This window comes from Sorex araneus, chromosome 1, assembly GCF_027595985.1.
Source record: "Sorex araneus isolate mSorAra2 chromosome 1, mSorAra2.pri, whole genome shotgun sequence".
Classification (NCBI taxonomy): Eukaryota; Metazoa; Chordata; class Mammalia; order Eulipotyphla; family Soricidae; genus Sorex; species Sorex araneus.
In genome coordinates, this window is record NC_073302.1 from 421,269,892 (window position 1) to 421,285,587 (window position 15,696).

The 15,696-nt window shown below is 39.3% G+C and overlaps 1 protein-coding gene across 1 annotated transcript in view; it reads right to left on the reverse strand.

The window, feature by feature from the left end:
* Positions 1-2,780: 2,780 nt before the first annotated feature.
* Positions 2,781-15,696, reverse strand: part of SLC13A1 (solute carrier family 13 member 1) — a 73,857-nt gene continuing 60,941 nt past the window's right edge. Inside the window, exons 14-16 of the mRNA XM_055129057.1 lie at positions 9,300-9,461; positions 5,221-5,358; positions 2,781-2,918 (exon numbers count right to left, since the gene is read on the reverse strand). Coding sequence (XP_054985032.1) covers positions 2,781-2,918; positions 5,221-5,358; positions 9,300-9,461 — 438 coding nt within the window. The remainder of the gene's footprint in view (positions 2,919-5,220; positions 5,359-9,299; positions 9,462-15,696) is intronic.

Here is a 15,696-nt window from a genome sequence, read left to right on the forward strand (position 1 = left end):
CTTTTTCTTTCTGACGATTTCTACTATTTGTTTGCTGATACACATAATACAGCACTGTTGTCCCATTGTTCATTGATTTGCTCGAGTAGGCAGCAGTAACGTCTCCATTGTGAGACTTGTTAGTGTTTTTGGCATATCGGAATACACCAAGGGTAGCTTGCCAGGCTCTGCCGTGTGGGCGGGATACTCTCCGTAGCTTGCTGGGCTCTCAGAGAGGGATGGAAGAATTGAACCTGGGTCAGCTGCGAGCAAGGCAAATGCCCTACCCGCTGTTCTATGGCTCCAGTTCACATACAATGTATGTCATGTCATGAAATATTTTAAATAATTTGGCCGCATAAAGGTCTTCCCCTAGGACCCCCCTATCTATACTATTGTAGTATTGCTAAGGAAACTGCTTTGTTTGCCTGTTTGTTTTGGTGCCACACCTGGTGGTGCTCCAGGGTTTGCTCCTAGCTCTGTACCAGGTGGGATTCCAGAGACTATACATGGTGCTGGAAATTGCTATCGAGTTGCAAGGCAAACACCCTTCTTGCTATACCATTTTTTTCTGCCCAAGAAAACCACTTTTGCTTTCTTTTTAAATCTTGTATTATTTTCCTTCTGCTGCCCAGACAAGAACTCTGGGGTCTTCTCAGAGGCAGGATGGGCAGCCTTCCCGGTGCCCTTGTAATTTAAAAGCCCTAAGCAATCCATTATCCCAGACCATAGATTCTAAACCTCCTAATTCCTCAATACTGAAATTCCAGTAAGAGTCCACCAAATTAGATGGGAAAGTAACATAGAAGCCAACCAAACCCAACAAACAAAAACAGTAACACAGAGTATCAACTAGCAACAGGTAACATAAAAAGTTCCTAGACAAGGATTTAACAGTGCTGTGAGCAGACGTTTGCACCTAAAAATGGATTATTTTTATATGTATTGATTTTAATATTGGAGCTTTATTATATAATCAGTTTCAATTCTAGAATTACATCAATTGTTGTGACTTTTATCTACATTAAAATAAAAAAGTAAAAAAATGAAAGATGAGGATTCCTATGTTTGAAAGAAATATTTTATTTTCTAATATAGTTACATGATGTGTTTAATGTTAATTTCTGAAATAGTGTGGCCTTGCTTCTACAGTGGAAAATTCCATTTAAAAAATATTTCATTCTAAAATCCTAGTAAAACTTTAATTTGATAAAGATGTTTCATTTGAAAATCATAAGGCTAGTATTGCATTGGAATTACATTTTTAAGTCTTTTTCCATTTTATATTGTTAGCATCATAAAACTGATGCAGTTTGGATTTATTCTTTCATTGGTTGTACAATCTTCCTCTGGCTAAAAATAAAAATATTTACTCTAGCAAGAACCATATAGTCAAGCAAAGATAATATTTACTAACTAAACCAGTATAACACATCGAAGCAGAATTATTAGCATAAAGATTTCTTCATCAAATATTAGCCACAGCATGGACATAATAGCATATCTATCTAGTAAAAACCTTTTGCATGTCAGAATAGGCAGGACAGACAAAATGCCAAGGCTCAACTAGTAGACCATAATGTTCTTTTTACCAATTTTTGCTAAGACATTTTGTTAGTTTTATTGCATGAAATTATACTTTCTTACCTCCCAGATTAACAAGCAAAGAGCAAGTCTTTGGAAATTAATTATGGTGAAAACAGTATAGAGGGAAGTAAGTCTGAGTTCTAGAAATGTTGACATGAGCAGTCTTTGGTGATTAGTGAAGGACACACGTCAGTTGAACTTGCACGAACAGAGAGCAAAAGGCACTTAATGAAATTGAATGAAATTGCTACTCTTATCTAGACAAGATCCAATCCTAAACTGACATTGAATTAAAGTTACAAAGATTTTAAATTAACCTGTAAGTAAGGATCAAGATCATAAAAAATATTAAAATCATTATCAATCGAAGAGTGGAAAGACCAAGATTTGCTTCATAATTCAGGTTCTCAGCCTGAAAAACTGTTGGATGGAATTTTTGTCAGTTTCTACAGAAATTAATAGTGAAAAAATGAAGTTGGGCCATTGACATGGTGGCAGCAGCAGTGTTTGGATGTACCTGCTGGCAGGGACTTGCCAGTCTCTCCACCACCACCACCTTCTTCAGTGCCTCAGATTTCTCAGCTGGGATACTGGCGTGCCCATGAATTTTAGCGGGTTGGCTTGCTTCTCTCCTGAGATTTGGTTATAAATGTATAGATCTAGGTAAAAGGATGAGTTCGCATGGTGGTGGCCGTGGGATGCGGGTGATAGGTTTTCCTTTTAGGTTAACCTTTTCTTTTGCCACAGCAGATGACTACAGCTTCAATATTTTAGAAAATTGCTTTACGGCTGGATGAATTATTTACACAAATACTCTATTTCCTCTCCAGAAACCCCTCTACCCCATATCTAACTTCACAGGAAGTTTCTAACGTGATCATTTTTCCATTTAAAACATGTCATGGAACCACAACTATACCATGAAGCAAATTACTGAATACCTCTGGAGGTCATGTTACAAATTATTCCGTGATGGCGCAGGATGAATATAGTCCAATTTCATGCGGACATGTTGTTGAAAACAGGTAGATACTCTCTGAGTCTTGAAGCATGTGTAGATTCAGCTCTGATGGCAGATTTTAGTTTTTCTCTGGAACTGCAGCAGTTGTATCATCTGATTTAAGCGTGTCATCAGTTTGCCAGAGTCCAATTTTGCAATGAAGTCTCAATGGCTTTAAGAACTCCCTATAGGTTAGTCAGAACATTTGCACTTCTCAAGGCATAGTTCCATTGATAATTGGAAGGGCCCAAGATGGGTAAGTGTGGAGGTCAAATATGGATGAAATCCAGGTGAACATGCCAAGCATCACGACAGCAACACCTATAATATTTACACCAATTCCAGCTTTAACCTTGAACAGTAAAAAGAATAGATGTCAGTTAAAAGAAGTGTCCAAAACCTAAAGGAGAATTAGGATATTGTTTCAAAAGGCATGTATCAGATTTATATGCATACTAAATAATTAGCATATGTTGATGAATTAAAAAAGAAGTAGTTCTTCTATTAATATCAAAAAGATCATCTGTCCCTACAAAAGGTTTATTTAGTTGGAGTTTTTCAGAGGGGTTCCTCTTAGTAATATGCTGAAGTCATCCCACTGTAACACTGTAGCAGTGTCCTCCCTTTGTTTATAGATTTGCTCCAGCGGGCACCAGTAACGTCTCCATTGTGAGACTTCTTGTTACTGTTTTTGGCATATCGAATATGCCACGGGTAGCTTGCCAAGCTCTGCCATGCTGGCAGGATACTCTTGGTAGCTTGCTGGGCTCTCTGAGAGGGATAAAGGAATCGAATCCGGGTCAGACGCGTGCAAGGCAAATGCCCTACCCACTGTGTTATCGCTCCAGAGATAGCAATTAGAGAAAAATCTACTTTAAAAATGATTTTTCATTTTAAATCAAAAGTTGAGTTTTGTGGTTGTCTATTTCCGTGGTCATGGTTCATGATAGGATAAGTATAGTCTCCTTTCTATTAACTTAATATTTTTATTAACTTCTCTTCAGTGGTTTCATATTAAAATTTAATAATGCCACCTAGAGTTCCAATTATTAGAGTTCCCATTTTCATAGTGATTAAACCATGTTTCTGGTATCCAATAAATAATCTCAAAATTTTATTCTTTCACTAAAATGGAGGTTGACAAACATTTACTTAAGATATGATTTTAAATAAAATTTCATGAGACCACAGCCTTGCCTATTTGCTTACATTTCGCTGTTGGCTGTTTTCATGGTACAATCACAGAGTTGAGTAGCTTGTGACAAGGACTATATGGCTCTCAAAACCTCAAATATTCACCAGTAGCTATTTATAGAGCATGCTTATGTATCTCTTCATTTTTTTGTAATGAGACAAAAAGGGACAGTGTAGACTGTGGCCGGAGTGATATGATAGTACAGCGGGTGGGGTGTTTGCCTTGCACCCAGTTGACCAGACTTGATCCCAGGAATCTTAAATAGTCCCCTGAGCCTCCCAAGAGTGATTCCTGAGTGAAGAGCTAGGAGTAAGTCCTGAGTACTTCTGGGTGTGTCCACCCTGAAAAAAGACAAAAGAGGATACCTTGTGATAACTACTATAGTGCTCATCTTATCTGTGCACTCAAGTAACTTATTTATTCTATAACCCTATGTGGGGAGGGGTTGTATTTTGATTCATACACAAAGAACATTGTTTATTTTAATTAATTCATTCATTTATTTTTGGTTTGGGGGTCATCCCTGATGGTACTCAGGACTTACTCCTGACTCTGCATGCCTATGGTACTCAGGGGACCAAATGGGAAGTTGGAGATGAAACACTGGTTGGCTGCCTGCTGAGCAAATACCCTAACTGCGTACTATTGCTCAGCTCAAATTTCTATTCTTAGATCATTTTCTTTTTTTTATGTTAACTGTATATTAAATAACTTCCTCATAAAGACATTTCCAATAATTCTTCTATTATAGAGGATAGGAATAGTAATCTGTGTAAAAAATGTCTGGAACTTACTAAAACCATTTTCTTAATAAGTTCACTGATTTCACTTTGGTGATATACTAGTTAGATTTGGTATAGAAGTTGAAGATTAAGAATGGGAAAGACTATATTTTGAAACCAGTCCTGAACTTTCACATTTGGCAAAAATAAGCATATTTTATCACATGAAATGTTCACTATCACTTCTTTGTACTTTCAAGTCAAGTGGTTGGAAATATTGAGTACTATTGAGTAGAATAAAAGAAGGCTTTTAATCAGTTAGACTCAGACCAATATATTATTTAAAACAAATATCAATTGCAAATAAATCCTACTAGGAAAGCCTACAGTACTGTTTTGATCATTGTATTTCATTTATACATATTTTTTCCTTTTGCATAAGTAAATTTAGATTCACACCTGGAATATCTAAATTTTATCCATTATATTGAGCAAGTTCTAATTGGTAACATTACCAATGCATTAAATAGCTTTGTATTTGTGACTTTAAATTCTAATGACACATTTGCTTATGCCATAACTCTTAAAAACAATTCTCTGACCATTCATGTAATCACCAACAAGAGCAGAAATAAATTCATCATTTTCCTGGCAATTAGTTCATAAAAAGAAAGATTACCCAAGACATCACAAAAATGTCTACATTGAACCTGGTAGCATTCTTTTAGCCAACTTACCATGTCAATGACTTTTAGATGGCCATAAGAAAACACAATTGCGTTGGGTGGATTTGAAACTGGTAAGAGGAATGAAAATGAAGTACAGAGAGTAGAAGGTATTAAAATATACAGAGGATTCATTTTAATAGCTTCAGCCTATTGGAAAAGATAAAAAAAAGTCTAAGTAAAACTTTGATATAGTCGCCACACCTCAAAATGAGTGAAGTCACTAAATTAAACCTTTCAATAAGTAGATATAAATGTAAAACAGTAAAATTATAGACACACATAAAATCTAACTTGAATATTTTTCAGAAATATCTTTCTGTTGTTGCATTTTACATGGTTACAGCTAATTGTTTAACATTCAGTTAAGTTAGAAAATGGTCATTTACTTCATTTACTTCAATAAGCTAGATAAGGAAGACCTCCGGAATCCAGCCACAGCGATGCTCAAGGCCACTCTCCATATTCTCAGACAAGCCTCACACATGAAGGAATCGGCAGAGGAACCCAGGTGTGCGGGAGCCGGGGCCAAGATCTCGAAGGCTGCTTGGATCAGGACTGGGCCTCTTCCACCCAGATTCCCCATTTTCCAGTAGCTAGGCAGTCACAACCAGAAACTGCCCCTGGCGCCATGTAATCTCATCAATGACCAACATCCAGAGACTGTAACACCAAGCTCCCAGAAGCTTGGTTTGTGGAAGCTTGGACATCTGATAGTCTAGTTCTCCCTCTTGGAGAACCTGGCAAGCTACCAAGAGTTTACTGCCTGCCCTGGGAAGAGCCTGGCAAGCTCCCTGTGGTTTATTCATATGCCAAATAAAGCAAAAATGATGGGTCTCATTCCTCTGACCCCGAAGAACCTCCAATGTGGCACCATTAGTGAAGAATGAGTAAAGAGAGGCTGCTGAAATCTCAGGGCTTGGATGAATGGAGACATTACTGGACCTGCTTGAGCAAATCGATGATCAATGGGATGACAATGATACAGTGATACTTCAATAAGCTAAATAAAAACAATTATTTTAAAATTTAGTGTTAGGTGCTATCGTATGTTTAATATGTATATAAATACATATATATGTGCTGTACTGTCATCCCGTTGCTCATCGATTTGTTCGAGTGGGCACCAGTAACGTCTCTCATTGTGAGACTTATTGTTACTGTTTTTGGCATATCCAATATGCCACAGGTAGCTTGCCAGGCTCTGCCGTGTGGGCACGATACTCTCATATATAGGTGTGTGTTATATGTCTGTATATATATAGCCTACATACAAATTTTAATATACTACATATAATTCTGTTCTTTTCACAATGACCTTATGACATGACTACCATAAGTCCAAGTAACAGATGAAGAAACTGAGATTAAAATTTGGCAAAGTAACATGTTCATAAACATTGCAGGCAAGCAATGGAACACAGGGAGGGTTTCACATTCTTCCCAATTCTAAAACTTCTCATCATACCACTAGCTTGACTAGCACTGTCATGTATAATTAAAAACTTGCTTAAGTATATTTCTAGGGAAGATTTATTGATATTTTAAAATCATCACAAATTTTTTAACTGTTCCCTGTTGTGGAATAAAAATCAGGAGAAGGTGCTAGAGAAATAGTATGGTGGGTAGGGTGTTTGCCTTGCCTGACCCAGGTTTGATCCCCAGCATCCCATATGGACCGTTGAGCAATGCCAGTAGTAATTCCTGAGTACAGAACCAAGAGTAACCCCTAAGCATTGCTGGGTGTGACCCACACCAAAAAAAAATCAGAAAAAACCCTAGAATGATAGTTGACCAATATAAACTCTTTATATTTCCATTCTGATTTGAAGCAGAATATCAAAGTATGCCTGTTCAGTTGGTAGCAGAAAATTCCAAAAGGGCAACCCTTCTGAATTTACAATGCTTTCCTTTCATCAAACTTATTTGGCCCCAATTTTTTAACTTAAATTTGTTACTTATAATTAATTGCAAACTGGGAAGGGAGAAGAAGAAATCAGTAACAGACTTTCTCTGACCTTGCAAATGTGATTTTTAGTTATCTCTTCATTTGGGTTTATTTGGGGAGGGATTGTTTGTTTGGGAGCCACACAGAGAAGTGCTTCCTCCTGCCTCCTCACTGGTGGACTGAAGGGACCAAAGCAGGCTTGGCCTCGTGCACGGCAAATGCCCTGCCCATTCCTGCTCCTTTAGTTATCTCTTTACAATCCTTCTCTTGGTGGTAGAAAACCAAGACCAAGATGGTTAAGCTGCTGTCTAAAGTATAAACTTAGATTTTCATTTACCTACAAATCACATATAGGAAGCACTTTTCAGAAATTCAGAATCATCTGGAGTAACAGGTGTCAAAAAGTCAGTGATGGAGATCTAAATACTAAAGTTGCTAGGAAACAACGAATCCCAAAGCTTTAAGTTTGGAAAATACCTAGACTGATCCTCCATTTATCTCTGAATGAAAATTATGGGAAGAATAAAGGTAAGCTGATCATTTAATAATATGCTGCTTAAGGTCAGGGAGGTCACTCAGTGGTCAGAAGCACATGCCTTACACGCACAATGACCTGAGTTTGAACTTCAATGCCACATACCTAACCCCCTTACACTTTTGCAACAGCGCCCCCCCACCCCCGGTTCTCTAGGTGTTCCTGGTATACACCAAGCACCACCCACCAAGATTAACCTGGGGACTTCATTATCACTGGCTTGAGCAGTACATCATTGCTGGCCTGAACATCAAGCCACTGAACCTGAACATCAAACCATTGATCGACTGAATCTGACCAGGAGTGACATCAGGAACCCCTGAGAACTGTTGGGGAGCCTCCACCCCACATACAAAAAATGTGATACTTTAGTAGGGAAGTAAAAATTCTAGGATAGTAGAGATAAGGGCCAGGAGGATCGCTCCACAGCTTGGAAGATGGCCTCACATGCTGAGGGAAAAGGTAGCTGGTTCCTTTTACAGGAACCACTAAGTAAACAATGCTTGGAGAGTTTGCTTGGAAACCCTCCAAGTAGACTATGGACCAAACATGATAGCCACTTAGTACCTGGATTGCAAACCATAACACCCCAAAGGAGAGAGACAGTGAAAGGGAATGTGTCTGCCACAGAGGCCAGGGGTGGGGAGGTGTTGATGGGAGGGGGGTGGCAGGAGAGATACTGGGAACATTGGTGGTAGAGAATGGGCACGGGTGGAGGGATGGGTACTCAATCAATGTATGACTGAAACATAATCATAAAAGTTTGGAAGTCTTTAACTGTATCTCACAGTGATTCATTAAAATAAATAAAAATTCAAAAATAAATAAAAGAATGAAAAAGTTCTAAATTGAAGTAACCCCCACCCAATAAAAAGCATTAATAGAGTCTCGGGCCAGGGCCTATACCGGTGCGTGCTCCGCCGAGACTCGACCCGGGCAGCCACACTTTGGTGCGGCTGTTTTGCTGCTGATTGACCACAATCCGGAGGCCAACTAGACTACTTTTGGTCCCAGAAACTGCTTGCAGCCATGTCTCTAGGCTGTGAACTAAGCCATTGCCCCATACTGCCCCAGGAAGGGAAATTATGCAATTTCTAACATAAATCTCCCTGGACTTAATTACTAAAATAATAAAATACAAAAATCCTAAACCACACGGCCGCTACCGTGGCCGCATGACTTCATATCTCTTCATTCTCAGCAATGGAAAACTAATTATCGAATGTTTCATTGTCAGTAGGGCTATTTTGGGGGGAGGAAACTCCACAACAATAGTGAGTTTTGTGTTGAAATATGGAATTTAATCAAGGTAAAGAGAAAATGGGGTGAAGTTTATCAGTTACACAGGCGGGGGTAGGGGGTGGGGGGTGGGAAGTATACTGGGGTTTTTGGTGGTGGAATATGGGCACTGGTGAAAGGACAGGTGTTTGAGCATTATATAACTAAGACATAAGCCTGAGAACTTTGTAACTTTCCACATGGTGATTCAATAAAATAAATAAATAAATAAATAAAAAACATTAATACAAATATATATCACTTATGAGAACACATTTGAGAATGAGTCACTATTAATGAAGAATATAAATATATCAATGAGATACTCACCAATGGGGCTAGAATTGGGAGAAGAAGAGTAATTGTTGCTGGATTGCTGGCTACTTCTGTTAAAGATGTGACCAGCAAACAAGATATCAGAATTATTAGCCATCCTGGTAATGAACCTAGAGGAGATAATTGATTTGCCATCCATTTGGATAGTCCGGACTCCTGAAAGAACACAGTTACAGCATTTGTTATTCATTAATAGTTCATTTTTATCAAAGGTATCCAATTAGGTAAGCAAGAGGTCAAGCTATTTGTGGATGACATGATACTATACTTAGAAAATCCTGAAGCCTCTACCAAAAAACTCCTAGAAACAATAGGTTTGTAAAGTGCCAGGCTACAAAATCAACACGCAAAAGTCCATGCCTTTCCTATATACAAATAATGAAAAAGAAGAAAGAGATATTTAAAAAACAATCCCATTCACAATAGTGCCTTAGAAAATTGAGTACTTTGTAATCAGCTTAACTAAAGAGGTGAAGGACTATACAAAGAAAATTACAAAACACTACTTCAAGAAATAAGACAGGACAGTAGGAAATGGAAATATATCCCCTGCTGATGGATAGGGAAGACCAACATTATCAAAATGGCCATACTCCCCAAAGCACTATACAGATTTAATGCAGTCTCTATAAGGTACCTTTGACCTTCTTCAAAGAAACAGACAAAGTCCTTTGGATCCGGCTGCGGAGCGAGCATGATGGAAGAGCCCAAGAGAGCGCCCTTGGACTCCAGGCAGCCCACTGAACTAATTCCGGCATGGGACCAGAGACCCCACGGTGCGCTGAAACAGTGGGAACCGGGCAGCCCCCAATTCTTTTAACCTGTCTCTCTCTCTCAACTCCTCCCTCCTGAACACAGCGCAGGACTTCTCCATCTTATGAGCACCATAAAAGGGTAAAAGTTTGTAGTGATGTTATTTCTGGTTGTACTTTCCCTGGACTTTATACAGAAACCCAAAACCGCGCGGCCGCTGCTGCGGCCGCGCAACCTAATGGCATCTTAGCATCAGCAATATGTAATGGTTCGCTTTTAATGGGTCGGACTTTTGTGGGAGATCCTAACAAGAATAGTAAGTCTGTTGCTGAAATATTGAAGGCAATCAAAACGGTAGCCATCTCTCTAGACTAAACTAAGCTATATCCCCATGCCAGCTGAGAAGAAATTTTCTTCTTTCTCGGGAAGAAACTCGGCGTGTCGTCAACTACAGTGTGATGTCCATTAAGCAAACAGACCTGGTGGCGTGGGAATGGGATATAAGGGGAAAAATTATGTACATGGAACAGTGGGACGCTGGTGGAATCTCGAGCCGGAGCCGATACCAGCACAAGACCTTCGGTTCCAGAAACTGCTTGCAGACACTCTACTAGTCTATCAACTAAGCCAGAGCCCCACGTCTGCTGATGACGGGAAATAACCATCCTTTTCGTTTTTTTTTTCCCTTGTCAGGCAGCGTGGCGATTACTAAACAGGCGTGAACTCGGTGGCACGGGGCAAGGGGGAAAAAGAAAAGTTATGTAACAAACAGCGGGACTTAATATCTCTATATTCTTAGTAGTGGAGAACTATCAAATGCCTCCTTGGCAATAGGACTGCTTTTCTATTTTGGGGGAAACCCCAACAACGGTAGTGAGTTGTGTGTTGAAACATGGAATGTAATCGAGATAAGGCATAAACGAAGTGAAACTTATCAAGTACAAGGGTGGGGACTGGGGAGGTGGGAGGGGGCGGCAGGTATACTGGGGGGGTTGGTGATGGAGGATGGGCACTGGTGAAGGGAAGGGTGTTTGAGAATTGTATAACCGACATAATCCTGAGAACTATGTAACCCTCCACATGGTGATTCAATAAAATTAAAAAAAAAAAAGAAAGAAAAGAAACAGACAAAGTACTCCTGAAGTTCATGTGGAACAATAAACCCCCATGAATTGCTAAAGCAATCCTTGGGGAAAAAAAGATGAGTGGCATCACCTTCCCCAAATTCAAACAAAGCAGTAGCAATTAAAACATCATGGTATTGAAACAGAAACAGACTCATAGACCAACGAAATAGAGCTGAATATCCTAATACAAATTCAAATATATGATCACGTAATCTTTGATAAAGGAGCAAGAAATGTGAAGTGGAGCAAGTGTTGGTGGGAAAACTGGACAGCTACATGCAAAAAAAATGAACTTAGATCTCTATCTCATGCCAGGCACAAAAGTCAGATAAAAGTGGATTAAAGACATCGATATTGGACCTGAATCCATAAGGTACATGGAGGAAAATGTAGGCAGAACCCTCCATGACATTGAAGCAAAAGGCATCATTAAGGATGAAATACCACTGACCAAGCATTTGGAAAAAATAACAAATGGGAGTACATTAAAATAAGAAGCTTATTCACCTCAATATAAATGGTGACAAAAATAAAGAAACAGCCCACAGAATGGGAAAAATTATTTACCCAATACCCATAAGATAGATGTTAATATCCAGGAGATATAAAACAAAGACACTGGTAGAATAAACCTTGAACTCTATCAAAAAATTGGCAGAAGAAATGAACAGAAACTTCCACAAAAGAAAAAGAAATACAAATAGCCATAAGGCACATGAAATAAAGCTTCACATCGCTATTCATCAGGGATATGAAAATCAAAACAATGAGACTTCATCTTACACCACAGACACTGACATACATCAAAAAGAAAAAGAACAACCAGAGTGACTTGGATATGGGGATAAAGGGACTCTCTTTCATTGTTGGTGGGAATGCCCACTGGTCCAGTTTCTGGAAAACAATATGGGCATTTCTCAATACTATAGATATCGAGCTTCCATATGACCCAGCATTACCACTACTTCTGGGACTATATCCCTAGGGTGCAAAAAGGCACAGTAGAAATGACACCTGCACCTGTATGTTCATTATAGCAATGTTCACAATAGTCAGAATCTGGAAACAACTTGAGTGGCCAAGAACAGATGACTGGCTAAAGAAACTTTGGTACATCTACACAATGGAATACTATGCAGCTGTTAGGAAAGATAAAGTCATGAAATTTGCTTATAAAATGGATGAACATGAAGAGATGACCCAGAGTATCATGCTAAGTGAAATGAGTTAGAAATAGATAGACATAGAATGACTATACCCATTTGTGGGATATAAAACTACAAAATATGAGACTAACACTGAAAGACAGTAGAGACAAGGGCCATGAAGATTGCTCCATGGCTGAAAACCTGCCTCATGAGCTGGAGGAGAAGGTGGCTGGGATAGAGAATGGATCACTAAGTCAATGATGGTTGGAGGGATCGCGCAGGATGTGAGATGTGTGCTGAAGGTAGATAAAGGATGAAACATGACGGTCTCTCAATATCTGTATTGAAAACCACAATGCCCTGAAGGAGAGAGAGAATAAGAAGGAAGTTATCTGCATTAAAGGCAGGGGGACATTGGTGGTAGAAAATGTACACTGGTAGAGGGATGGGTGTCCATCATTGTATGACTGAAAGTCCAATCATGAAAGCTTTTGTAACTGTACCTCACGGTGATTCAATAAAAAAAATAGTAATTCATTTAAAACCAGCACAATTTAAATATATTAAAAGCCTGATTTGCTCTGAGAACTGTTTCTTAAATGCAACTTTAATCTTTTATTTTTATGTGGCTAGATAGATCTAGGTGACATGGAAAAAATTTATTCACCTTTTAATATTGATGACATGTTTTAGGTAAATAATTGTCTTTCTTTTTTGGGACTGGAGTGATAGCACAGCGGGTAGGCGTTTGCCTTGCATGCGAGCGACCCAGGTTCGAATCCCAGCATCCCATATGGTCCCCTGAGCACCGCCAGGGGTGATTCTGAGTGCAGAGCCAGAGTAACCCCTGTGCATCGCCGGGTGTGACCCAAAAAGCAAAAAAAAAAAAACCAAAAAAAATAATAATTGTCTTTCTTTTTTATTTAAATTCTTTTTTTACTTAATCTGTAAGGATGGACTGGAGCAATAGCGAAGTGGGTGGGGCATTTGCCTTGCACGCAGCTGACCCGGGGTCCCGGGTTTGATTCCTCCATCCCTCTCCGAGAGCCTGCAAGCTACGAGAGTATCCCCACCCAGACGGCAGAGCCTGGCAAGCTCCCAGTGGCATAATCGATATGCCAAAAACAGTAACAGCAAGTCTCACAATGGAGACATTACTGTGCCCACTCAAGCAAATCGAAGAGCAACAGGATGACAGTGATAGTGACAATCCATAAGGATGTTTCAACAAGCCCTCTGGCTCCTGCATTCCCAGAGAATGTGACTTTGAATTATTGTTTCAATACTAATTAAGTAGCTAGACTTATGTTTAGGTATTTTCGGCTATTCTTCAAAATTGTCTTTTTTCTAACTTTTTTATTTTTTTGCTTTTTGGGTCACACCCAGCGATGCTCAGGGGTTACTGCTGGCTTTGCACTCAGGAATTACTCCTGGCGGTGCTTGGGGGACCATATGGGATGCCGGGGATCGAAACCCGGGTTGGCCGCGTGCAAGGCAAATGCCCTACCCGCTGTGCTATCGCTCCGGCCCCCTTTCTTCTAACTTTTAAATCTATTTTTTTTTACTGTCTTAAATCTAATTTTTTTTTTTACTGTCATACTCAGTGATGCTCCAAGACTATTCCTGATTACATTGCTCAGGACCGTCTACGTGGTACCTGGCGTTAACTCAGGCCTGCAATGTGCAACGCATGCTGCTAGCCTTTGGGCTAAATCACTGATTCCAAATTTGTGTTGCTGAGCTGCTTTTTTGTTTGCTCAGTTTCGAGTTTGGTGTTTGGGTTATTCCCAGCTTGTTGTTGGTGGATTGCTCCTGGCAGTGCTCAGGGAACCTCAGTTCCCCAGGAATCAAACTGGGCCTCTGGCATGTGAAGCATGTAGTCTAGCCTTTGGAGGTATTTTCTGCAGCTTCCTAATTTTCAAATTTAAATAATGTTTTCTCACGGACACATATGGGTTTCAATCATTATTATATCACCTCCTTTTTAACATGAATAGATAGTTGAGGATCACCAGACAGCTGGAAAAGACGATGCTATAATAGACAGTAGCAAAAATAAATCAAAAGGACTTTACAGTAGGTAACTGAGTGCAGCCAGCCGGAGGTATCGTGTGTGCTAATTTTGTACAGAGTAAATCTAAATTTTCTACCCTAGAGGAGAGAGAGAGCTGCTGGCTGTCTAGTCTAGATTGGAGAGAGTTTCTGGAAAGCCCGTAGCTCCTTATATACTTTTAAAGCCATTCTCATTTTTGGCCCTGGCTCTTCTCCAAGTTTCAGTTATTCTGTTGCTTCCATTTTCTAACTCTTTCAGAATCCCCTGGATGAATCCATTTGTTTCTTGCTGGATCTTCCCTTGGCTGGCCCCTAGATTTCAGGTTTCAAAATCAGCCATTCCTCAAGTAGCTCATTTCAATCTTCTAATCTTTATGGATGTTATTGCTCCTATGAAGATAGAGATTATCTTTATGGGTAGACAGTGTCTTGTTCTGTTGCTGCAATTTAATGAGGGACCTCAGGGGGAAAAAAGTGCTTGAATCCTCCAGAGTTAGCCTAAGGTAAAACCTAGAAGAAGGCATAGGAAAGGACAAGGAGGTATGTTATTTCTCAAAAAAAAAGAAAGGAAGGAAGGAAGGAAGGAAGGAAGGAAGGAAGGAAGGAAGGAAGGAAGGAAGGAAGGAAGGAAGGAAGGAAGGGAGGGAGGGAGGAGGGAAATAGGGAGGGAGGAAGGGAGGGAGGGAGGAAGGGAGGAAGAAAGAAAGAAAGAAAGAAAGAAAGAAGAAAGAAAGAAAGAAAGAAAGAAAGAAAGAAAGAAAGAAAGAAAGAAAGGAAGGAAGGAAGGAAGGAAGGAAGGAAGGAAGGAAGAAAGAAAGAAAGAAAGAAGAAGAAAGAAAGAAAAGAAAGAAAGAAAGAAAGAGAAGAAAGAAAGAAAGAAAGAAAGAAAGAAAGAAAGAGAGAGAGAGAGAGAGGAAGAAAGAAAGAAAGAAAGAAAGAAAAGAAAGAAAGAAAGAAAGGAAAGAAAAGAAAGAAGAAGAAAGAAAGAAAGAAAGAAAGAAAGAAAGAAAGGAAGGAAGGAAGGAAGGAAGGAAGGAAGGAAGGAAGGAAGGAGGAGAAAGAAGAAAGAAAGAAAGAAAGAAAGGAAAGAAGAAAGAAAGAAAGAAAGAAGAAAGAAAGAAAGAAAGAAAGAAAGAAAAGAAAGAAGAAGAAAGAAAGAAAGAAAAAAGAAAGAAAAGAAGAAAGAAAGAAGAAGAAGAAACTCTCAGAACAAGAGACTTCAATCATAATCGAAGACATAAAGCTAAGGGACATTTAAGATAGAAGGAATGGCAAGGAAATAGATGCTTTAGTGTCTCACTGTTTCACAGT